General features: G+C 38.3%; 1 protein-coding gene across 4 annotated transcripts; it reads left to right on the forward strand.

Annotated features, from left to right (window-relative positions):
• The first annotated feature begins 11 nt into the window (after positions 1 to 11).
• RPS6KB1 (ribosomal protein S6 kinase B1) lies at positions 12 to 23,313 on the forward strand. Of its 4 annotated transcripts, none has more exons than XM_043499674.1 (15): positions 12 to 336; positions 5,624 to 5,673; positions 6,976 to 7,096; positions 7,423 to 7,491; positions 7,936 to 8,083; positions 8,556 to 8,613; positions 9,632 to 9,732; positions 11,009 to 11,099; positions 11,304 to 11,394; positions 12,048 to 12,155; positions 12,781 to 12,843; positions 14,451 to 14,528; positions 16,113 to 16,220; positions 17,693 to 17,805; positions 22,499 to 23,313. In XM_043499674.1, the coding sequence occupies exons 1-15, from the start codon at positions 265 to 267 to the stop codon at positions 22,536 to 22,538; spliced, it is 1,311 nt and encodes a 436-aa protein (XP_043355609.1). In that variant the 5' UTR covers positions 12 to 264; the 3' UTR covers positions 22,539 to 23,313. The 4 variants fall into 4 exon arrangements, 3 of the variants coding, with proteins under 3 accessions (XP_043355609.1, XP_038231891.1, XP_043355611.1); XM_038375963.2 differs by lacking the exon at positions 22,499 to 23,313 and adding an exon at positions 18,375 to 22,453; XM_043499676.1 differs by lacking the exons at positions 16,113 to 16,220; positions 17,693 to 17,805; positions 22,499 to 23,313 and adding an exon at positions 15,927 to 16,076.
• The last annotated feature ends 2,008 nt before the right edge of the window (positions 23,314 to 25,321 follow it).

The raw sequence follows: 25,321 nt of genomic DNA on the forward strand, positions 1-25,321 counted from the left end.
GTATGCTCAGCACGAGCCCCAACTGAGGTCGCACGCCGTGGTGCGTTCTGCGCATGTTCAGTGTGGTCCCTTGCGGTCACCGGGTTGGGTCGGGCGCCTGCGCCCTAGACGGAGTCAGGGCGGGGGCGCAGCCGCGCTGAAGCCTGGCAGCCGGCGATGGCGGCCGTGGCGGCGTTAGGGGCTGCGGGCCCATGAGGCGGCCCAGGCCCCGCGGACTCAGCACAGCGAGGAAGGGGCGGCGGAGGCGCTGCTCGCATCCAGGCCATGGCGGGCGTGTTCGACATTGACCTGGACCAGCCCGAAGACGCGGGTTCGGACGAGGAGTTGGAGGAGGGGGTGAGCGGGGGGAGCCTGAGCCGGCGAGGGGCTGAGAGGGAGCGGGCCTCGCCAGGGGCAGGGCGGCGGGACCCGGCCCAGTCCGGTGAGCGGCCCGACCTGGGATCCGAGAGGGATCCGGTCGGGCGACGGGCTTGGAGGAGGGGTCCGCTCCGGTGAGGGGCCCGATGCGCTGAGGCGGGTGACGGGGGCCGGCCTAGCGAACGGGGGGGGGGCGGCCTGTTGAGGGAGCGAGGTGTCCTGCCTGGGTGACCTGCTGCCTGCTTCTGTGGCAGTTGCTGCGCCACCCATCGCGGTTGGCACCGCTCTGGGGGTGCAATCGGAGGGGCTGGTCCCCCGACCTTCGCCCCACTCAGCTACTGTGCCCCACTTAGGTGACACGTCCCTTTCCCCCTTCATATTTGGTGGCTTCCTCCCCGCCCGGCTTTTGAGGTGACGGCTGAGACCTGCACACTGCTGCTGCGGGACGTTTATTTCAGGAGGCATGTCTGCACCGTGCCTGGCATTTGTAGTGTTAACACTTTCCCATAGTAGAGAACTCAATCTTGTACTCAAGATAATACGTTTGAATGGTATCAAATCTTAAGTAACTTCTTTTTCTAAGAATAGATTTCTTGATCTAAGAATTGTCAGTGATTGCATGCTAGCTGGCTTACCATAATATGCCAGGCTAAATTTGAGGATGCTTTTATGTGTGAATGAGTGGGTTGTTTTACCTTTTCTAGTATATAATTTAAAAACAAACCAAGAACTACTTATTTTCAGATCAAAATAGTTTGATGTAAGTGTCCCACACGTTAGATCAGCCCAGAAATGCTAATCTATATTGGAAAATTTGTGATCATCACTTCTGTGCTAACATTTAAAGTCAGAGATGGCATGGTATTTACCAGAGGTGGTCTTTACTAACTGGGAAAAACTAATTAGTCCCAGTTTAAGGCATTTTCTGCTTTAAAAACTATTTTGTTAATGCATACCATATTACACTTATTGTTAGTTAGGTATTCAAATTGTGGTTATATAAGGCAGTATATTCATAGATTAATTTAGAGTTTTACAAATAAAAAGTAAAACTGCAGTGGTTGTAATAGTAAATATGTAATTATAACACTGAACATCTGAACGTCTATACAGTTTGGTTCCGTATTTTCTCAAGGAAGTCATACATATCATGACTTACTTCAGTTTTCAATATTGTATAGACAAAAGTCAGACATTTGGTTGTATGAAAACTGCAATAGTGCAGAGTTGTAGGCTTGAAGCATTAAGCAGTCAAAAGCATTCAGCATTTCAGACTACCCATCCATTTGGCAATTCAGCATTCTGTAGCAGAAGACCAACTTCGATATATTGGATAGACTGAGACTATTCCTCCATTGTGAATGGATGTATCCAGAGTTTGACAAGATTTGTTCCTGTCCTTGCTGAACTTGCTGGACACTGATGCAATTAGTTTTACCAGTTTTCTGGTTTAAACTAGGCTTAAGATGGTATTTATCAGTGCTGTGGACAAATTACTTTTTTCCCAGGGAATTGTCAAGCCTGTCTAAAGTGTACAGGCATTGAACTGCAAGAAGTTTATAGTGAGTACCAGGTACAGAAGAGTTATGAATGCTACAGCATCTCCAAAATAAACTGAGCGCCTCACCTGATGTCAAGCTCCTATTACCTTGTCAATCTAATGTTGCTCTTGATCTTGTGTCTTTAGGGCTGTACCATTACAGTCTGAAACCAGCCATTGCTTTCAGTATTTTTACACAGATTATTTGGTGTCCGTCAGTGTCAATAGTTTAAAAACAGTAAAGGCCACTATAATTTCTCAACTTCAAAGAAAAGACCTTGGGAGCAACATCAGTAACCAACAAAATGCCTGGCTAAAAATGCCCCTCACATCGCATTTTGAAGGCTGCCAACAGTCTCAGATGGTCCATGGAAGTGAGCAAATTGCGGTACTAGAGTTCCCAAGAGTTTAACCATAAGGACTGAGAGTCCGAGAATCCTAGTTCATCAGTTATGACTGTCCTTTCCCATAAATGTGGGTAATATTTGCAGCACAATTTCCATTAGAGTTAATGCCCATTCACAAGCAAACTTGGCTCTCAGGCAGGATGAACAAACTAGTAGTGCTGTGGGACAATCAAATTCAGTTCATGACTACTCTCGCTTTCAGTGTTAGTAACACGGGAAGGGGGGGAAAACAATAAAATAAGGCTTTTGAAAAACAAGTAAGAGTAGAGTTACTGTAGACTTAGTATAGTTAAAGCAAAACATAGAATCAAAGAGGCAAACACGAGCAAATAATTTGATGAGGGAGGATCAACGGGAAGGCATGAGCTTTACTGAAAGCTACCTCCAGGTGGCATAGTGCGTAAGTTTGAGGAACAGAAAGACATCTCTGAACTGAGAGTTTGAAATCATCAAACGGAATGTGAGCTAGGGTGACCAGATGCCCCTTTTTTATAGGGACAGTCCCGTTTTTTGGGACTTTTTCTTATATAGGTGCCTGTTACCCCCCCACCCACAGTCCCTTTTTTTCACAGTTGCTATCTGGTCACCCTAGTGTGAGCTGGATGTGAAGCTACATTAGACTAGGTAATCCTGCAGCTGGAAAGTTTTCACTCCAAAAAGCTATCACAGCAGCAACAAGAACAAGTGCTGTTACAGGTGTGCCTACAGATATGGCTAACCTAGGAAATGAAATTGCCACAAGACTTCTTCTGACTAGGGAGATTGCAATTAAGCCATAGTTCTTGGTTGCCACAGAGTTTTGTTGACTGTAACAGCAGCTTTAATATTTCTCTCATCTGTAAGAAAGTCAAATGACAGTAAATGCAAACCAAAGTGAGACTGTCCAGCTAGAATACCACTAGTCTTCAAATGCTTGGTTGTCTGAGATGACAAGAAGGAAGACCCTGGCTTCTTGAATGAAAAGCAGATTTAAAAAAAAAAACTTTTAAAAAACAAATTTAATGCTGATGAAAATGAGACTTGGAAAATGAAAGCCTCTATTTACATAACAAGACCAATGTGACTGGCAGTACTGCAAGCTATAACATGCTTTCCTAGCCAATAAGAAAAGGAGTACTTGTGGCACCTTAGAGACTAACACATTTATTAGAGCATAAGCTTTCGTGAGCTACAGCTCACTTCATCGGATGCATTTGGCGGAAAAAACAGAGGGGAGATTTATATACACACACAGAGAACATGAAACAATGGGTTTATCATACACACTGTAAGGAGAGTGATCACTTAAGATAAGCCATCACCAGCGGGGGGGGGGGGGGGGGAGGAAAACCTTTCATGGTGACAGCAAGGTAGGCTAATTCCAGCAGTTAACAAGAATATCTGAAAAAAGAAAAGGAGTACTTGTGGCACCTTAGAGACTAACAAATTTATTAGAGCATAAGCTTTCGTGAGCTACAGCTCACTTCATCGGATGCATCCGATGAAGTGAGCTGTAGCTCACGAAAGCTTATGCTCTAATAAATTTGTTAGTCTCTAAGGTGCCACAAGTACTCCTTTTCTTTTTGCGAATACAGACTAACACGGCTGCTACTCTGAAACCTAAGAATATCTGAGGAACAGTGGGGGGTGGGGTGGGGGGAGAAATACCATGGGGAAATAGTTTTACTTTGTGTAATGACTCATCCATTCCCAGTCTCTATTCAAGCCTAAATTAATTGTATCCAGTTTGCAAATTAATTCCAATTCAGCAGTCTCTCGTTGGAGTCTGTTTTTGAAGCTTTTTTGTTGAAGGATAGCCACTCTTAGGTCTGTAATCGAGTGACCAGAGAGATTGAAGTGTTCTCCGACTGAAGCAAATACTCACCAGCAACCACACAACAGAACCACTAACCCAGGAACCTATCCTTGCAACAAAGCCCGTTGCCAACTCTGTCCACATATCTATTCAGGGGATACCATCATAGGGCCTAATCACATCAGCCACACTATCAGAGGCTCGTTCACCTGCGCATCTACCAATGTGATATATGCCATCATGTGCCAACAATGCCCCTCTGCCATGAACATTGGCCAAACTGGACAGTCTCTACATAAAAGAATGAATGGACACAAATCAGACATCAAGAATTATAACATTCAAAAACCAGTCGGAGAACATCCGATGAAGTGAGCTGTAGCTCACGAAAGCTTATGCTCTAATAAATTTGTTAGTCTCTAAGGTGCCACAAGTACTCCTTTTCTTTTTGCGAATACAGACTAACACGGCTGCTACTATGAAACCTTTCCTAACCAATATAAGTCAAGCCTACTTGAATCACGGTATGATTGTCAAATAATTGTGGCTGAGTTGCAGACAAGACATGGAAAAGTAATAATGGACCATTATTATTTGTAGTAATTAGGAAAAGCCAGAGAAGACCTATTTAAGAAAAAATTTCTGGTGCAATATAAACACTCAAGTATTATGTTATGAATGCTAATTTTTTTGATAACCAGACGTTTTGCTGCCACTGTATTACAGTAATTAATGCACAAAGGGCTGACAACGGGAGCCCCGCTGCCATCAACTTGGATAAATGGGGTTGTACTGTACTAATGGGGAAAAAAGTGTGTTGCAAACCTCAAAATGTATGCAAAATTGTGGACTGTGCAAAGTAAGCTAATTAAAATCAGAATTGCAGTGGAACATTGCAGGATCCACAATATCGTGAATATTATTGAATATTTTACAATGTAAAAATGAAAACTGCAGCTTTTGTATGGCTTCCCTCCCCTAATTTTTCAGGAATTTCACAGTTAATTCACTAAATCTATTTCCAGTTCCCTTAGTTATCTGGTTCCACATAAACTCAGATTCTTTAGAGGAAACCTTTGTACAGGATAGCCATTATATGTATAAGTCCTGTTCACCAAAATTCTTACTGAACACAGGTGTAAAAATAAAAATTGCAACACCATTGCATTTTTGCAAGGTTTATCTGGAGTTGGGTTCATTGTTGCATGTACAAACATAATCAAATAACTGCAGTTAGCTAAAAAGTAATGGGTCCCCCTGCTGTAATTGTGGGATCCTTGGGAATTTTGCAACTTTTCTGCAGAACTCTTTAAATGTTTTGTGAAAGCCTATCATACAAATTGCTTTCTTCTGATAATTTATTGCATATTACTTCTTGGCCAGTTTAACAAATTTTAGAGCAAAATCAGTCAGACTGTGACGTGTTTTTGTTTTTTTTTAAACAAAGCTTACTGTTGGTACTCACTGTTTTTGTTATGGTATTACTGTAGTAACTTTTTTAAACATACTCTACCTCCATCCCAGGGTCCGTTAAGTGAAAGCATGGACCATGGAGGAGTTGGCCAATATGAAATGTAAGTTCCTATTAGAAAACATTTCTATAATATTCATGATACCTACAAACAGTTTTTCTCGAATTTAATAGAAAAAGTCAAGTTTTATAGGTATATCTTAGAAGAAAAAAAATTCTATGGAGAAATTGGTAACAATCTGCAGTGTCTTACATTTTGTATCTATCTTGTCCCTACACTTTTACTTTATTTGAATGCTATTTGTAATCAGTCTCATTCTGATATATTAATAATATAATGCACTTTTATAAAACCCAATTTATCAAGAGATCGCAGAGGACTTTACACTTCTTAAGCTCCTGAATATGCATTTAAACATGGATTTTCCTGAAAGGTGCTATAACATGCTTTCCTAATCAGTATAAGTCAAGCCTAATTATGAACTCCATTATAGGCTACATCAATTTATTACCTTTCTGGGGGGAAAAGTTTAAAAACTACTTTAGTTTGAACAATTTCACTGTATGAAACCTTGCAGCCCCCTATGAAGTGGTAGATATCTCCATTTTACAGAAGTTTCTGACAGTGATGGAGAGGTTTTGGTGTTTGCAAGTTCACACAGCAAACCAGTGGCAGAGAGGGGAATAGAATTCAGGAGTTCTGACTTCAAGTCTTCTAGAAAACACTGCTGCCCTTAAGTCTCATTAAAACTATTTTGGTTGCTTCAGGGCTAAGTCTGAAAATGCATCATGTTGGAAGACTCAGTGAGAACATGGTAGCGACAGCTAAAAGACAATTCAGTCTTGTCAGCATAGACAGGACCAAACTGTGTTACTGACTTATACTTAGCAGGGCTAATATAATTTAGAAACATCATTAAGTATTGGGTTAATCCTCTACTTTGGCAAGATTGAACCATATTTTAGTTTAACATTACTATTTTTGCAAGGTAGTAAAACTTTCATTGTGTAAATATGACCCTACAACTCATACCTGGGGGTCCTATAACTTTTAATGGAATTTATAAACCTTTTTTTTTTTTTCAGGGTAACAGCAATGCTTCTCAATTAATTAAATTGCCAAGAATCCCCGTTTCAGTCTTCAGAACATGTACACATATATAAAATGTCATTTCAGGAAATGCATGACTCTGTGAATCCTAGGAACTTTTCAAATTTCTGCATTATGCAAGCTGCCACTCATTGCTATACATATACATTAATAGAATTCCTGGTGTTACAATTCTCCTAAGCAGACTGTCAGTTGTGCCAGTGAATATAATGTGCTTTCTGCAGAGAAATTTGCATGATTATTGTTTCTTTAACTTGATATAATTTTGTAATACACTGTTTTGTCTTTATTCAGTGGCATGGAACATTGTGAAAAATTTGAGATTTCAGAAACTAGTGTAAACAGAGGTCCAGAAAAGATCCGACCAGAATGCTTTGAGTTACTACGTGTACTTGGCAAAGGAGGTTATGGAAAGGTACAAAATCTTCACCTTGGAAAGTCCATTATCCATCACAGTGGAGGCAATCAAAGAATGTTCTTGTTGGCTGCCTGATATATGTCCCAACACTTACATTCTGTTTCCAGAAAAATTCTGCCTTTCCAGAAGCAACAATGAGCAGATGCAGACCAGTGTCCAGTATGAAGTCACCATTTTTTTTATTGGCAATGCATTTGATCAAAATTGACTTCAGTGATTGTACAACTTTACCACCAATTGGGAATAAAAGAATTTAAAGTATATATTTGAATTCTAACTGCCACTGTGATTTATAAGGAATTTATTTACTTTTTGTTCCATAGGTTTTTCAAGTACGAAAAGTAACAGGAGCAAATACTGGAAAAATTTTTGCCATGAAAGTTCTTAAAAAGGTAACTTGGTCTTCACTTTTGGCTTCTTTCCAATCTAAAAAAGGGTTTTTTTGTTTCTTTTTAGAATTATAATTACTATATAATAACTGTTCTAATGTGCCAAGATTGAACATTTGTCATTCATGTATTAAAATTAATCTTTACATCCATTTAAAGTTGAAATATGTATTTTTATCACATTTTCTATTACATCTAGTGTGTGGTTCTAGTCAGTTGATCTCTCTATTTTTAATTAATTTTAAAAACGTGTGATTTCATATTTAACAATAACACAAGAAACTAAGCAGTTTTTTTTATTATGTTGCTGACTCAGAGTGTTATTGTGACAATTATGTGGAGAATGTGGAGACTTCTGTAAATTGGGAATAGAACCCTATGTAGAATTCTGCCTCATTTAGGAATCCCATGTTCTTCGCGCTCAGGTCATTTTTCTTTGTTCTGTAGGCGATGATTGTAAGGAATGCAAAAGATACAGCACACACAAAAGCTGAGCGTAATATCCTGGAGGAAGTGAAGCATCCCTTTATTGTAGATTTAATTTATGCCTTTCAGACTGGTGGAAAACTCTACCTCATCCTTGAGTATCTAAGTGGTCAGTATATTTAATTCTGCTACACAGGAGCTTTTCAGTATCCCTTATTTAATCTGAAAAGTTCTTATTTTTTCCCTTTATAAAATCCCAGCTAAGCGCTCATAGTTGACTTAAATTATTCTGCACATTTTCATAATTAATGTGAAACCCATAACTCAATCTATATAAACTGCATAACAAAACTGATGTTAAGAATATCTTGGAGGGAAGTAAAGGAGGGGGAATTTCTAATGATCAGATTCCAGGAATTCTGTCTCCAGGGTCTTGCTTTGACTCCTGATTGATACTTCCTGTATTAAGTGAATATTCACCCACTTTTCACACATTAACAACCCTGGATTAAAATAGTCTTCTGCAGAGCATAATTCCATCATCTATCCTTTGATAAGGGAATGTGTAGTAGTTTAATTATGATGAAAAATGTAACAGAAATATGGATTCTTGCTTCTAACATCTTATTTTCCTCTTGCAGGAGGAGAACTATTTATGCAGTTAGAGAGAGAGGGAATTTTTATGGAAGACACAGCCTGGTATGTGAAACAACGTTAGCACTTTTGTGGCTTAGTAGAATTCAAGAGAGAAACATACAATTGTATTTTAATAATCTAGTTTAATGAGCTACACAGTTCAATGAGTCTTTCGTGGAGGTGGTGACTGTTCTGTATATCTTACTCTGCTGCATCTCTGACCAGCTAGCATTGGAATGGCATTACAGTCTGTGAGAAGATTCACTGCTCACCCAACTGAAGGTTGTCACTATGTTCTACTGGAACTTAGACATGTGTTTGCAGAGGGGGTACACTTGAGTTGGTGGGGAATAGCAGCCTACACCAGAATTTCTAGGAATCTTCTGCATGAAAGAAATGTTCAAAACCTTGCTCTGGGTACATTGTGTAAAAGTTTGTAGCTTCTAGTGGCTGCAGTTCACTTTTAGAAGTGGTGTAATTACTGTATTTATACTACTTTTACTGAGCACATACGTGAAGAAAGAACTTCTGTGTAAATGATCATTTTGCTTAGAGAGCCTTTTCTGTAGCTACATTTCACATGTGACCTAGGTCAATGAAGTGCACCTTCTTGATTAGGCTTTACACAGCACACAAGAGGGGATGATAGCTCCGTCTTCCCACAACATATGCTGTGAGTGTTTTGGAACAGCTCAGATGTACATATAGGATTGCAGCTTTATGCTCCAGAGAGCACTGCAGCGCAGAGCTTTTCTCCTCCTTTCCCAGAACAGGGAATCAGTTTAGAGCCAGACTTAAAGACTAGCAAATTCAGATCGCAACAAAATTATTCAAGACAGAGTAACTACTAAGCAAATTAACCTCATGCTGATGGTGTAATTTTGCTGTTCCATTGTGTCCCTATGCCCTTTGGCAAATAAACCTCAATAGCATAATTATTCTACTAATTTATTCTATGATGCACATCTAACTATACTTTCAAGGAATCATTGCTATGTACTAGGAAGTATAATTGTTTTAGTGCTTAAGATGCTTTGTGTGGCTGAAAGAGTTTAATTGTATCAAATCCCTTTTGTTTCAGCTTTTACTTGGCAGAGATCTCAATGGCTTTGGGGCACTTACATCAAAAAGGAATCATCTATCGAGATCTGAAGCCGGAAAATATCATGCTTAATCATCAAGGTGGAAATATAGTAAACAATTGTGTAGCCAATAATCCTCTCAAAATCCTTTCTCACAGGTCACAGCATAATATAAAATTACCTCAGAAAACTGTTACTACTGTTATCTTTCTTTTTTCCTGATACACCCATCCAAGTAGCTGCCATTTGCTAACCTCTAGTCATGGCATGGAGTTCGTTGTAGTAGTTACAGTACTTCAGTACTGGAAGTGGCAGAACAAATTGGTCAGGAAGGGGCAAGAAACTTTTAGGGTAAACCCACTGAAGACTTTTCTATTCACTAGTGGGATATTCTCATGCTGCTGAGTCATCTATGCATGATATCTGAATTCAAACCTGCTCTGTAATTTTCATGTTTACAAATAACTATGCTAATACTGATGTTCTAGCTTTTTAAAAAGAAACAATTAAAAAACCTGTCACTTTACTTGATCGTAGCAGCAAGTTCAAAGCTCTGTGTGTGTTGAACACTAATACCTGCAGCACTATTGATTAGTGCCAGCAAACCCTAGCATTAAAGAGCTAAAAAACTTTTAAGCAACGTGTTCGCTGAGTGTGAATGTTTACTAGTGCTTAGTGGTTCTGGAGAGTGAAAGTTATAAATTAGAAATGAATTGTGTCACTGATTTTGGTTTCTAAATTCTGGAGTAAGCATAAGACTAGGTGACTTGATTGTACTGCTGCCCAGGTGAAGTCTTTTATAGATATGTTTGCATATATGTAAAAAACATGGAATATGATTGATTTAAAAAAAAACCTTACTGCATTGTGCAAATCAACAACTTGATTCTGTATGAAGGGGAATAAGCTCATATAAAAACACAATCAGCTACTTAGATCAATCTGTTTCTTTGTGCCTAACTAGTAGAAGGGTTGCAATAGGATGTGAACAGTTAGTTTATTGTGAGTTTCTACAGGTCTAAGTAATGAGAACAGAACATGAAGAAACAATTTTTTTTGTGGCTTTGAGAGTCTCTTGATGGCTTTGCTGTGTTTTTGTTCTTCTCCACTGAGTGACAACCCTTTTTCATGAAAAAATAAGCCTGTATCTTCATTGGCTGTAGTTCTAAGATTTTTTTTTTTAAATGACTAAAGTCATTTTTCACTCTGATGCCTGCTGGGAAGAGTCCTGTTTTGTTACTGTAGACAGGAATAGACATATTTGCATTGTCCATTTTATAAATTACATTTATATTGACTTGCAGATATGCATGTAATTCTGTTGTCAGAATTCCAAGTGATTTTAGAATTAGATGTTTTCTTTTCTTTTATTTCAGGTCATGTAAAACTAACAGACTTCGGATTGTGTAAAGAATCTATTCATGATGGAACAGTCACACACACTTTCTGTGGAACAATAGAATACATGTGAGCTGCATGATGAAACAGAAAAGTATTACTCTGGTCTGGGGGTAATGGCTAAATTTTACCTTTTTTAAATGATGGTTCAATATGTTCAGTTATTTATGGAACTTTCAGACTAAATGTGGATTATGTTTAAAAACTTGAAACGTGAGCCGTAATTAAGTGTTTAATAAAATACTTTCATTTTTCTAATTTTTTTCATTCTAGGGCCCCTGAAATCTTGATGAGAAGTGGGCATAATCGTGCTGTGGACTGGTGGAGTTTGGGGGCATTGATGTATGACATGCTGACTGGAGCAGTAGGTGCACAATTAAAAACTGCATGCATTTTATTCTACATCACTAATCACTGAAGTTTGTTGGATCATCCAGGTGTAGGAATAGATAGATATGTATGTACTTATATCAGCTGCTGGTAGGAAACCTAACTAAAAAATGGCTAGACATTTTTAACCATGGTCTTGTGCTGTTCTGTAATAGCCCAAGCAAATATTTGGAAGTCACATTTGAAGCAATTATATGCCTGTTTCACTGAAATTAGCCCTGTTCCATGTATGCAAATGAAGAGAGCTGAACAGGTATCAGTTAGTTCCAGTGGTTCTCAAACTATGGGTCACAAGTTAATTTCAGTGGGGTTGCCTAGGGCTGGCATTAGACTCGCAGGGGCCGAGGGCAGAAAGCTGAAGCCCGAACCCCGCCATGCAGGGCTGAAACCAAAGCCCGAGCAACGTAGTTTCACAGGGCCCCCTATGGCATGGGGCTCCATGCAATTGCCTTGCTTGCAAAGCATTTTGTATTTAAAATATTAACTATTCCGGAGTAACACAGGGCACTGGGGTCGTGTGGTAATTTTTGTTGTCAGGAGCGGGGTTGCAGTGCAATAAAGTTAGAGAATGACTGTGCTAGAGTTTTTCACGTGTGGTGTTCTTCACGCTGCAATGATGTTTTTCAGCCCCCGTTCACTGGGGAGAACCGAAAGAAAACCATTGACAAGATTCTCAAATGTAAACTCAACTTGCCTCCCTACCTCACGCAAGAAGCCAGAGATCTGCTTAAAAAGGTAAAGTTTTAATTAATGTTAAACCTATATGTATATGCAGATATTAGAAACATACTGATCAATATTGCTATGCTGCTTTTTCCCAGGTGAATCATAGTGCTACTATATTTCAGTCAACTTAATCTTTTAATGGAGCTCAGTTCAGTCTTCAAGTTGCATGAGGCAGAAAATAATGCTTTGTTTGTTTGAAAGCACAATTCTGAAGTTGGTTTTTTTTTTGAGAACTGCCTTAAGATTATTAACGGAGACAATATGGATGAGATAATATCTTTTATTGGATCAACTTTTGTTGAAGAGAGAGACAAGCTTTCGACCTTACACAGAGCTCTTCCGTGTAAGCTCAAAAGCTTCTCTCTCTCTCCAACAGAAGTGGTCCAATAAAAGATATTATCTTTACCCACCTTGTCTCTAGTATCCTGGGACCAGCATGGCTACAACAGCACTCATACAATAAAGGAAGATATTAAAATTGTAATTTCATTGTATGGTCACTATTGTGGTTAGTCCAAATAATATTTAACACAGATGTAAAATATTTCTCTTAATTACTCTTAATATAAATACTCTTTTAAAAATTGTTTAACCATTTCAATAAATTATTTCCTTGGTGTTTTTCTCCTCTAAGCTGCTAAAAAGAAATGCTGCCTCACGTCTAGGAGCTGGTTCTGGAGATGCTGGAGAAGTTCAGGTAGATCAAGAGAAATTAAACAAGATTATCATATTGAGAAACAAGATTCAAGGATAGTCCAAGAAGAATAGACATGGGAGAACATGTCATTCTCTGAAGCATAGTGAGAGCAGAGGCAGGGATTTAGATAAATAGTCAAATGTTTCCTCTGAGGAATTTAAGGAAGGGTTAGATAGATATCTAAGTAATAAAGGGCTCAAGGAAACAGTTAGTGGGGTAAAGGATGGGGTCCTGAGGATTCATTTTCTCTCCTCCCCCTGAAATTTTTTTTTGCTTTCCTATATCCCATTTCCCCCTTTATTAGTTACTCTGTGAACAAATTGATACATTGTGGTATTCTAGTGGGTTGGTGAATAATGCACACATTATCGCATTTGGGGTTGAGAGTCTTTCAGGAAAGATGTTGTTACACTTTGCACTTATTATGCGAAACAGATCTAACTCAATTATTCCATCTACTACAAAATTATTTAAAACTTGTCCCCAGGCTGCACAGGTTGGGTTTTGTGGCTATATGTAAACATTTCGTATACAACTCGCATCATTCCATATTTTAATAGTTTTATGGTTAATTGTCAGTTTTTATGACATTGCTATTAGAAATTCATCTGAAATATTTTCAAGAGATGTAGATGTGCGTGGCACATCACCTAGATTGGTAATATGGAGTTAATTTCTTTTGTAACTTGAAAAGATCAGAAACTAAAAGAATAATAAGCAGAACAAAAGCTTACCTTTGCTGTGCAAGTGACAATAGGCATAATGTGCAGAATGGCAATATTTCACTATTCCCAGCAAGTTTATAGCAGAAGATAAGATATTAGGTACTGAGAAGCTCTCACAAATCATTGTCAGTCATCCTTATATTCTAAAGGATGGCAAATTTCCCCAAATTTCTCTATTTAGAAAGTGTCACTTTCTAAAAAGTCAATACGTCTGCCATACATACAGACCAGTCTTTGATTGGTGGTGGTGGTAGATTTTTGCATCCATGAAGTTAAATACATTTGGCATGTAATATCCCTAAGAAGCTCATATGTACTATCACACTGAAATCATAAACAATCGAGTGACTGTGGTATTACTGCATCTCATACATTTTCAGTCAGTATCAGATTTGATGTGTAGGCAAATGAAATTCCCAGTCTACATTTCATTAAACCTCAAACTGTCATTTTCTTTTAATCCACTATTTCACTGCTGGTGACAAATATACATAGAGAAGAACTGTAAATTTGGAACTTAATTTTGCTAGCTTGAGGCAGTCTCGTGAGGAAATCCTGATACAATCACACACTTTTCTGAAAGTTTATATTTAAGAATTTTTCAATGACAATTTTAAGCTATTTGTGACTATTCTAATAGAGCACTGTAGTACAAATAATAGATGCTGCACTTGAAGTGTACACAGTTTTTTGGAAGGAAAGGATCCCAAAGTTGAGTCTAAAGAGACCTAGCTTATTATTCCTCAGACATTCTCATCTTAGCTAGCTTTATGAACATTAGAAAATATAGTTCATTTTCCTATATACAAGGTCAACAAGTATCCATTCTTATTTTCTGCCAGGAAGACCAATTATGCTTTTCATTCTTCTGAATTTTCTTAGGCTCACCCTTTCTTCAGACACATTAACTGGGAAGAGCTGCTAGCTCGGAAGGTGGAACCTCCCTTTAAACCATTATTGGTACGTACCGGGAATACAGTAAATTGTTTGTTCCTTGTATGCCTTTTAGCAGCAGTTCTCAAACTTTGACTTACTATATTGGATCTAAAACTCAAAAGTACTTGTCATGCTACCCTTGTATACTCAGTTATAATGGATTTATACTCTGATAAACTGACCCATATATTACAGTTTGAGAACCACTGCTCATAGTACTGTAAAAGCTGCACACTTAATTGAAATAACTTCAGTTACTGGTACTCAGATGTAGCATTGCTATCAGAGCTAGGTTAGAAGAAACCACCTATCTCAGAACTTTCCATAGGGCCCTTTTGAGAACTGATGCCAGTAAAAACACTCAAGAATTGAAAGGCCTTGTCATAACTGCTCGTCCACAGACAATTGCCATTGTACTAAGGACACTGGATAGCATTACTGTGTTCCTGCCACCTCAACTACTGTATCCTGTCCAGAGGGGGGAAAATTACTTTTTTTTGAGTGGATGGGGTCGGGAAACCGAGTACAGAGCCAGTGTAAACTCTTCCTTCTTAGTTTTACTGATTCTATTCCTTTAATCCCAGATTGTGGAAGAAGTGTAACAGTTCCATTTCAATTTTACATCCTCTTATTTGTAACCTTCTGGCTATACAGGCTCAGAGGTGCGATTCTTACTTCTGAATTTGTTTCTAAGCATCAAACATGCAGCCAATGCTTGGCTGAAATGAAAATTTTAAATAGTCACTCAGTAAAATGTGAATCAAGTCACTTTATTCAACATCTTGAGTGTTACCTCACTAATATTTATCCTGCACATAGTTTTACAAGCATCATTTAGCTTTAATCTTAAAATGGCAATATTGTTAATAAGGCCCAAGCCCCTAATCTATTGGATTGCAGTTCACAAAAGAGGCTGATATTTATGAAAATGTCACTGGTACAAGATGACTGAACTTGCGTTTTATAACTTCAGCAAATTCTGTAGTTTGCTAATCAGTTGTACTAACCAGATTGTTAAAAATTTTAGCTTCACAATTGTATAGAGATCTTGCCTTACTTTAGCAATAATTCAGGGATCTGTGAGAAGACATAAATTAGGAGAACTGCCATTGGCAAAATCTGTTCAATTCCTCAGCTAAACAATAGACAGTTATTTGGTAGTCATTTATTCAATTAATGCTTTCGGTGCTTAGCAAGACAAGCATTTTGCTTCTGTGAAAATGTGCTGGATTATTTACTGTGTGAAATTCCAGTAGACTAACTGGTATAACTTCCATACTGGGAGTGACTCAATGTTTAGCGCTCACAAGAAACTGGCATTTGTTTCTATTGTAATTTGAGATTATTTTAAAGGCATCTTTTTAATTTGTGTTCCTTTTTGATCCATAATTCTCGCCCCTCCCCCTTGCCTTTATTTCTCAGTGTCAGTGCCCATAGTGACCTCCCACTGGCAACGGCAGGATTCCGACTCCTCTCCAAGGTTTTACTACAGCAGAGCTCTGCCAAAAACCTATGGAATGAACTCCATCCAGAGGCTTCACTGATCACCGCTAAGCCATTTGGTTGATATCTGTATTATAAACCCTTAATCATTTTGTTTTTGCAAAGCAATCCGAAGAGGATGTGAGCCAGTTTGATTCAAAGTTTACACGTCAGACACCTGTTGATAGCCCAGATGACTCAACTCTCAGTGAAAGTGCCAACCGGGTCTTCCTGGTAAGTGAGTCAGGGATCTGTGTGCATTGACTTTGGAGAGATACATTGTGTTCTTGTTTGGAAATGGTATAGCGCATTTCAAGAGAATTCCTTCCATTTCTGGAAAGAAAAGGGTGAATCTTGCCACTTGTAAGAGTGACAACTATTTGTGTCAGACAAGTTCTAATGCATCAAAATTTTAAATTATATTACTCCTTGCAGAAGGGTACCTTCTTTTTGGCCATTTTGGCTTGTAGCCTTTGATATTTACTTAGGCTGGGTTACACCCTCATTTTTACAGGACAATAAGATTCTAGATTTTAAAGGGAATCTTGTTCACATTTTATAGTAAAATGGACACTAATTCTAAATTGCAGTAGGAGAGGAATTGCTTATTCAATAGGAACACAGAGAACTATGTCCAAAGTGGTTACCTTGTAGATCAAAATTATGTTGTCTTTGAGCATTGCTTATATGGATCTGTAATCTGAACAGCAATGTTTGGCTGCCCAAGCACCCTGCCTATATCCATGGAGCGGGATTACACTTGCATTCCTCACCTAAGAAATTAAGGAGTCATAGTACCAGCCATCCCTTAGGTCGTTCGGCTAGCACTTTAGAGGACAGGATTAGAATTCAAAATGACCTTGACAAAATGGAGAATTGGTCTGAATTCAACAAGTTGAAATTCAGTAAAGACAAGTCCAAAGTATTACACTTAGGAAGGAAAAATCAAATGCACAACTACAAAATGGGGAATAACTGGCTAGGCAGAAGACAGCTGGAAAAGATCTGGGGGTTCTAGTGGATTGCAAATTCAGTATGAATGATGTAGTTCTGAAAAAGCCTAATAGCATTCTTCTGTGTATATTAACAGGAGTGTTGTATGTAAGACTCTGGAGGTTATTGTCCCGGTCTGCTCAGCACTGGTGAGGCCTCAGGTGGAGTAGTGTGTCCAGATCTGGGTGCCACGCTTTAAGAAAGATGTGGACAAATTGGAGCGAGTCAGGAAGAGTATCAAAAATGATAAAAGGTTTAGAAAACCTGATCTATGAGGCAAGGTTGAAACTGGCCACGTTTGGTCTTCAGAAAAGAAGATTGAGGGGAAATGTGATAACAGACTTCAAATATGTCAAGAGCTGTTACGAAGAGGATAGTGATCAATTGTTCTTCATGTCTATGTTCTTAATCTGCAGATAAGGACACTTAGGTTAGGACATCAGGGTTAGGAAACCTTTTCTAGCTATAAGGATAGTTAAGCCTTGGAATAGGATTCCAAGGGAGGTTGTGAAATCCCCATTATTGGAGGTTTTTAAGAAGAGTTTGGAGAAACATCTGTCAGGGATGGTCTGGGTGTACTTGGCCTACCTCAGCAGAGAGGGCTGGACTAGCAGTCTTCTTGAGGTCCCTTCTGGCCCTACATTTCTGTGATTCTGTGGTCATAAAAATAAACCTTCCCTATCAATCACAATGAAGTTATTCTTGTCTTTCAGGGGTTTACGTATGTGGCTCCATCCGTACTTGAAAGCGTAAAAGAGAAGTTTTCTTTTGAACCAAAAATTCGATCACCTCGCAGATTCATTGGCAGTCCTAGGACACCAGTCAGGTATTTTTTTTTAACAATTTACTTTTCAGTGAGCAATTGTAAATTAACTCTCTTAAAAACATTAAGAATTTGACCTTTTTTTCTGGAAAAACGAGGCTGCTCATTTTTAAACACAACATGCTTTCTGCACATTTTACAACATCTTCCCTACAGGCAAGCTTATGTTTGGCAGCACAGGAAACACTGATCTGCCTGATGCACGTTATTGGTACATCCTGTCGTTCTGGTGACTTCAATACACCATCCTCTAAAACTGCTGCTGGATCCTCTATATATTTCTGGGCTGCTCATGATGAGAGTAATGTTAGCGCAAAATTTCCCTCTTCCACACACCTACAAGCATGTTACATGGTGAATGCCAAATGAGAAAAGTCTAGTGTCAGTGTGTCTCTAGTTTATCGTGAGTTTTAGTAGGAACTAGCCCAGATGCATGCTTCTCTCAAACCAAGGAAGTGGAAGCAAAAATTCAGAGAACAGGCATTTATGCTCCACTTCTTGCAGTGTGAAGGAAATGTCTTAGCTTCGCATATATCCTCAATGCTAAGTGATTTATATTTTTTGTCTTAAAGCCCTGTAAAGTTCTCCCCTGGGGATTTCTGGGGAAGAGGTGCTTCAGCCAGTGCACCAAATACGCAGACACCTGTGGAATATCCAATGGAGACAAGTGGAATAGAACAAATGGATGTGACAGTTTGTGGAGAGGCATCAGCACCACTTCCAATACGACAACCAAACTCTGGGCCATATAAAAAACAAGCCTTTCCCATGATTTCCAAACGGCCAGAGCACTTGCGCATGAATCTATGACAACACAACCTTTTTTTTTCTTTTTTCCATAAAGGTGGAAAAACAAAGAATGGACATAAGCCCCCTTCCAGTTTAAATGTGAGGGCTCATATGGTTTACTTTTTAAAAGTGACAATATCAGAGTCATTGCACAGAACGACTTGGAAAGAAAAGAAAAACAAACACATGGATTTTTTTCTATTAATCAATGGTGCATAAAAAAACTTAAGCAAAATGGTATTGCAGAACTCTAGGCACATCAGCTGACTGATTCCCAGTGACATCATCTCGCCTTATCAAGGATTTTTCAGGTTGATAGCTTGAAACTGACAGTATTAAGGGTAGGATGTTGCTCCAGAATCACTGTCTAGTCATGATTGTGTCAAGAAGGGTTAGCCCGTTCACTAGGCAGAGTGTGAAATGCCTATAATTCTTGCGTCTGAGGATTAATTAGCATGCAAGCTTGATCCAACTGTTCCCCTACAATGGTGTGGAATCAATGAAAGATAAACTTAACAATTGATGTTTCACGTGCAAACAACTTAATGAATTTTTTTTATATAAATATATATTTTTCAAATAGATTTTTTGATTCAGCTCATTATGGAAAGTATCGCAAAATTTAAAACAATTATTTGTTGGTGTGAAGAAAAGGTAGACTGACTTAGTTCTTTTTCTTCTCCTGGTGAAACAGTACATTGGTAAAGGAATCATTGTTAATTACGTACATGGCTATTGGGGGTAAGAGGAGGGAGAGAATTGTCTTATTTGCTTACCCAGAAAAACAAATCCTAATCAAATGGCAATGCTGCTATGTTCTAGGCTTAACTGGAAGCCATGAGCTGCCCACACGTCCTGCATATTTCATCATTGTCTTTGGCAGACATTTCACTGGAAAAAATTGCCTTTCGTTTGTATGTCAGTCATTTGGTTCAAGACAGCTGAACATATTCAGATTCTTATCCATCTAAACAGGTCAGGATAAAATCCATCAGAAGGCAAGGGTCAGGGAATGCATTGCCACAGTGAACATCTACAAGTTCAACAAGTCATAAGTGAATAAAAGCTTTTCAACTAATGGGTAAGAATTAGAGGGATTTTTGTATGGTTTTTGTCTCACATTTCCACAAAAATTAAAGTAACTTTTCTCCTGTGCTGGGGCAACAAGTTTGCTGATTGTATTTAAAAAAAAAAAAGAGGGAGAGAGAAAAGTATTAGATGGCCTTTCAATGAATGTCTTCCACATTGATTCAGAACTTTAGCAACTTAATTTAGGAAACATGTTCTAAAGATACTATTTATGTTCTTGAAATTGTCATTAAATCTGTACAAGTTATTTACAGGTACAAAGAATAAAATAAAGGTCACCGTACCTTACTTAAATACTTCCTGCCTTAAAGAAAGCATTTCCATGAACATAGCTGGTGAAAGGGTTAATATCTGAAGAGCTTTACCCTAGTTTAGAGAGTGTATGATGTGCATGTGCGTGTAAATGATCATGCAACTGCATACAAGTCCTGTCACTTTTCACTTGCCTCATGTTGCATTATCTTCAGTCTGACTGTGCAGTCTAGTTCTGGTGTTCATAATTGTAGGGATCTCTCTATAAATTCTGCTTGCTCTGTGTATAGTGAATCTTCTTGAGCCATAGGATCCAAGCCATAAAACTCTCTAAGCACGTTGAATCCAGTCAGAGAGGCACCACCTTCTACAACTTGCAAGTCAGTAGGGTTGAATGAAATCTTATTTATCCCCCTATAAAATACAAATATCAGTACTTGACTTTTTAATTTTCTTATGATTAGCAAAATTACTATTAGTCGTTTTCTTTCTGAGGAGCCTTTGTGGTGGTCTTTATGGTTTTTTATTTTTGTAAGGAAAATCAAGTTATGGTAACATTAAAGCTCCACAAGTTTGTCAGCACCGTTGGCACAAAAATTGTACTGGAAGAGTGCCATTTTTCATTCTTTTACTGGGCCATTGGTGACGTGTTGTGGAACTGAGATCATAACCCTCATACTCCATACATCTAAAGCACATTTGCAACAGGCATCACTTCAAGCAGTATCTGCTTTGTGCCATTTATTATAGAGGTTTCCAAACATTTTTACTAAATATAGCAGAAGTGATGTGAAAGACCAAAATCCAATGTTTTGTTTTTAAAGCCAAACAATTATCTCTTGCTCCTATTTACAAGTAACAGTTGTACTCTGGCTGGCTGGATATAATCATCCATTAGAGTTGATTAGTATGGCTGGCAAGAATGGCAAGAGTTTGTCAGAGTTCATTGCTTAATTATATATCCAGTTTATTATTTTAAAAGTAAATTTCACGTACTATTAAAAATGTTTCGTTGCTTGGACATAAGTCTAATACCCTACCATAACTGTGAAACTTTTGGAGTGTGACTCAGACAGCAAGCACACACTATGCAATATGGTTTATCCTGTATTTATTTGTAAAAATATCAGACATAGATCTTCTTTAAATCTTATATATATATATATAAGATTTAAAGATTAGTGTCAATATTAATAGTCATGAACTTTTAAGGGGAGTGGAGTTCTAACTCCTGTATAGCTACTTCAGACAAATGCTAGTATACAGATTGCATTGAATATTGGAGAGCTTAACAAGTGCTTCTTTTGTTCATTTCAAAAATTGTCTTAAATTTTTCTTTATAGTATAGAATCTTATTTTTATTTTTATTACAAGCTGTGCTTTTTTAATTATAATCACTGAACATTTTGCTATCGTTTGACTTTTATAGGATTTTTGTAGCATTACAAAAAATATAGTAAAACTGAGGTTAATATCTGCTGTGGGTAACCATGTAAAAGTATTAAATCTTAAACTTGAACCAGATTCAATTCTTTTTTTTTTTTTTTTTTTTTACTAGATGTTAAATTTGAGGGCTATTTTGTTCTGCAGTTCATTCTAGAAACTTTAAAGACTTATAGGTTGGCTATGTTACCAGCATTTTTTTCTTTCCCATTTGATGTGGAACACTTTCAACACTTTCTCTATAGAAGGAGTGATACATACATACATTTGATTCCATTAATGTACTGAACTTTGTAATTTTGGGAATGCTGGAATAATTCCTACCGAGACTGTCTTAATTGTGCCATCTGACATTTGAATGTCATCCTGGTATTAGCTGGTTATAAAAGATAAAAATGCGTCACTTGTTCTCTTGAATATTCCCCCCCCCCCCTTTTTTTTTGTTTGTTTGTGTGTGTGTGTGTGTGTATTCCTATAAGAAAAGCTAAACTTCTGGAGAACAGACATTAATGTTTGTGTCCACTCTAATTCTAGAGATATTGGTTTACTTGGGTTTATTGTCTCCTTAATAAATGAGTAACTCCTGGTCTGTTAACAGTCATGGAAGAGTGCATATTCAGATCAAGAGGGAGACTGCAACTCCTTAATATCAGAAAACCCAAGCATTTGCAGCAATAGTCTCAAGTAATCTGTGTTCACAAGGCAAGATACTGTGTGTTTCATTGTTCCAGGTACTGCTACACTTAATCTACTGCGGGGGAAATTCCTGTTAATCAAGAGTCTGTCCTTATCATGAACAGCACAAGTATTGTCTCAAGGAAATAAGACATTTCTATGCTACATGTGTAGATTCTTGGGGGCTAGGGGTGTGTGGTTCATTGTGTATTTTTACAAACTGTTCTTTTCTGCTATATCAAATTGACTTTGTATCTATCTGTAAAACTCTTCAGCTGCCTTATTAGGAGTGGTATGAGGGTAATCCCCGTTCTGCTTTTCATTTTGTATTTAGTTTACTGTAATAAAATATACTTGATTTCTGAATGGATGTAAATAGCAATTAAATGCAAATTTGAATGAACATATGCTAGTAGAAGTGACTTATTTTTCTTCTTCTCTGAAATAGGGTAACCCCTAAATTTGACAGTTTGGACCTTCATCCATAATTTATACTCCATGAAATGGAGAAAACCCTTAGCGAGTTTTAAGAAGTGGCCCGACTGAAGCTAGATACAACCAAGTAACCTGGTTTATGAAGTGTGGTACCTCAGCTAGGTCCTCAAGCCTTTGAAAGGTGGCTGTGAATTGCAATTAGTTATCCAGTCATCAGTGGTCTGCCTCCTGCAGGGTGAGACATGGATCTCTCTGTGTATGTCTAGTTGAAGGCAGAGGTTTTGGGGTTGATAGGGAAGCTTCTCTCCCTAGACAGCAGCATGATGTTGACAGGCAGATGAGAGGGAGGATGGCATTCAAGTTGCTCTTTTTTTTTCTTTGATGTCTAAGCTGAAATGCATTCTCACTTCTGAGAAGTGTCAAGTTTTGGTTTAGTTCCTTATTTTGTAATCAATTTATTTTTATTAAGATTACTGGATTTGGATAACTTCAATCAGTTCTCCCCAAATAAAAGAGAATCCCAGGTAGAGGTGGTGAGGTGGTATAGAGTTTCTGGAACCTACGTTCTGACATGTCCTCTCCCTGTGTTGCATAAACATCAAAGGACCAAGCTAGAGATGAGTTAGCAGCCAAGTTAGGCATGCTGCTATTTTTTTTTTCTTTTCCCAATTCAAGTTGAGCATAGTCCACTGGTTGTCTCACAGGAAAATTCTTAAGTAATCTCTGTGGGTCAGAGGACATTATCAGGTAAACTTGCTGGATTTCCTTAACCAAATGTCTAATTGTCTACTTTTATTATTTACAAATAAACTAGGCAGGAAGGTTTAACTTTCTGGTTCTCATGTACTAACGTGTTGCTGGATTATATATGCTGTGATATAACAAACTCCTCTTCACTGAATTTTATTAATCTTGAAGCGTTTATCTTGTTGAAAACCTTTTTTTAAAAAATGCTGTTGCCTACGTTATTTAACTTTTCCTTACTAAACTTTCCAAAGACACATTTTTGTGCTTTATTTGATAGCAAGAAGTCTGTTCTCTTAGTGTCATCGCTCCCAACCTCCCTGAGGGTAAATCTCAAAGCAACGTGATTGTTTAGATCTGCACACACTCGTTGAATCTTATTGATTCCAGTTTCTTTAAAATGTTATTTGATGGGTGGTCTCCCCCAAAAGATTTAAATTCTTCTATGTTGGCTGATACCCTTTGTGTGGATGTGAACGGACTGCTGAGAGCCAATGTAAGCAGTCTGTACCCTGCCTAGCTGAATGACTAACGGGGCTAGTTCACCACAATTCGTATTCTACAGCATCAACAAATAGAAGTTGCAGGTTTGTGGTCCCACAGACACTAAATGCACCTGTTTTCAGTTAGTCTTCATGGGGCTCTGCTATTGTGAAACCAGTTGCTTTGGAGAACCTGTTCTTTTTATCTTATGGTAGCATCTGCAACTGTTCAGAATACAAGATTCTAATTAGAAATGCTAGCTTCCAAATTATTCTCCCATTGTATTCTCCATGAACAGGTGAAAAAGTAGTTCACACCCAAAAAATGAAGGTTTGGTTAAAACCTTTTCAAACCATATAAATTAAAATATGCCTCTGTAGCGTTAACACTATGGGACTGAGGGAAGCCAGCAAGAAACAAGGTGAACTGAGTGAAGAATGGTGTTTAAAAAATATTTTGGCACTGTCTCTAAAACTCCACTTTTTCCTCTGTCCTCATTAAGGATCTAGGTTTAATTTTTAATGGTACCTTCATACAGGAGTGTGAATAGCTCATTTTAAGTGTCTACTCTGTGCTGCTATCAGAATACCTAGCCTAAACTGCAAGTAGTGTGTACTGTGGTTCACTAGAACATAATAGGAGGTGGATAGAGCAACATCATTGTTATGCAGCTCCTTGCTTCTATGCCAGAACTTGAGCTGGTGGGGTGGCTGGGTACTAATAGAGGAAGTGAACACTTATTGTAAAACTTTTCCTGTGGTTCAACCAATTACCACTTAGCATTTGTTCTAACAAGCAACTTACAGTTCAAGTGATATCTCCCACCAAACCTTGACTAAACAATTTTTTTTTTCATCAGCAAGCAGCTGCTTGCTCTGGTTCTACTCTGACGATATTGGTGTGTGCTTGCTGTATCAACTGTACTCAGTTTTGATTAACTGCCCTACCTACACCCTTCAGTAGTCTTTCCTCCAATAAAAGGGTGCATAGGCTAAAGTAGACCCATTGCCATTTTTGTAACCCTATCTTCCTAAATAAGTTTGCACAAATAAAATTAACCAACTTAATTCTGAAGCACCAAAAAAAAAATTTAAAACTTTCTCCCCTTATATTAGTTACTAAGTAGAGCTAACAGAAGTAAAACATTTGTCAAAGAAAGCAAACAAAAATGCAGGGAATTGAGGTACTAAGTACAATTTACTGAGAAATGCATGTAAATACTTTCTTCTGAAAGTTACCTTTTAAAAAAAAAAAAGTTCCACTTAATTATCATGTAAGGAATTCCCAAACAAATGTCTGTATGTAGGGATGTCTCTCTCCAGCTAGACCTATTCGCCACGCAATGCAACCGGAAGTGTCAGCAATTCTGCTCCTTTCAAAATCACAACCTGGGCTTCAGTGTGGATGTGTTCCTCCTCCAATGGGGAGGTTCTATCCTATATGCCTTTCCACCCATACTGCTGGTTCATGAGGCGCTTCTTGAGATCCGGAGGGAATGAGCTCAGGTTATAGTGATAGCTCCAGCATGGTCCCAACATCACTGGTACACATCTCTCCTAGACACATCTGTAGAAGCCCCGACCACCCTGCCACTCTGCCTGGACCTTCT

The sequence above is a fragment of the Dermochelys coriacea genome, chromosome 17, assembly GCF_009764565.3.
Source record: "Dermochelys coriacea isolate rDerCor1 chromosome 17, rDerCor1.pri.v4, whole genome shotgun sequence".
Classification (NCBI taxonomy): domain Eukaryota; kingdom Metazoa; phylum Chordata; order Testudines; family Dermochelyidae; genus Dermochelys; species Dermochelys coriacea.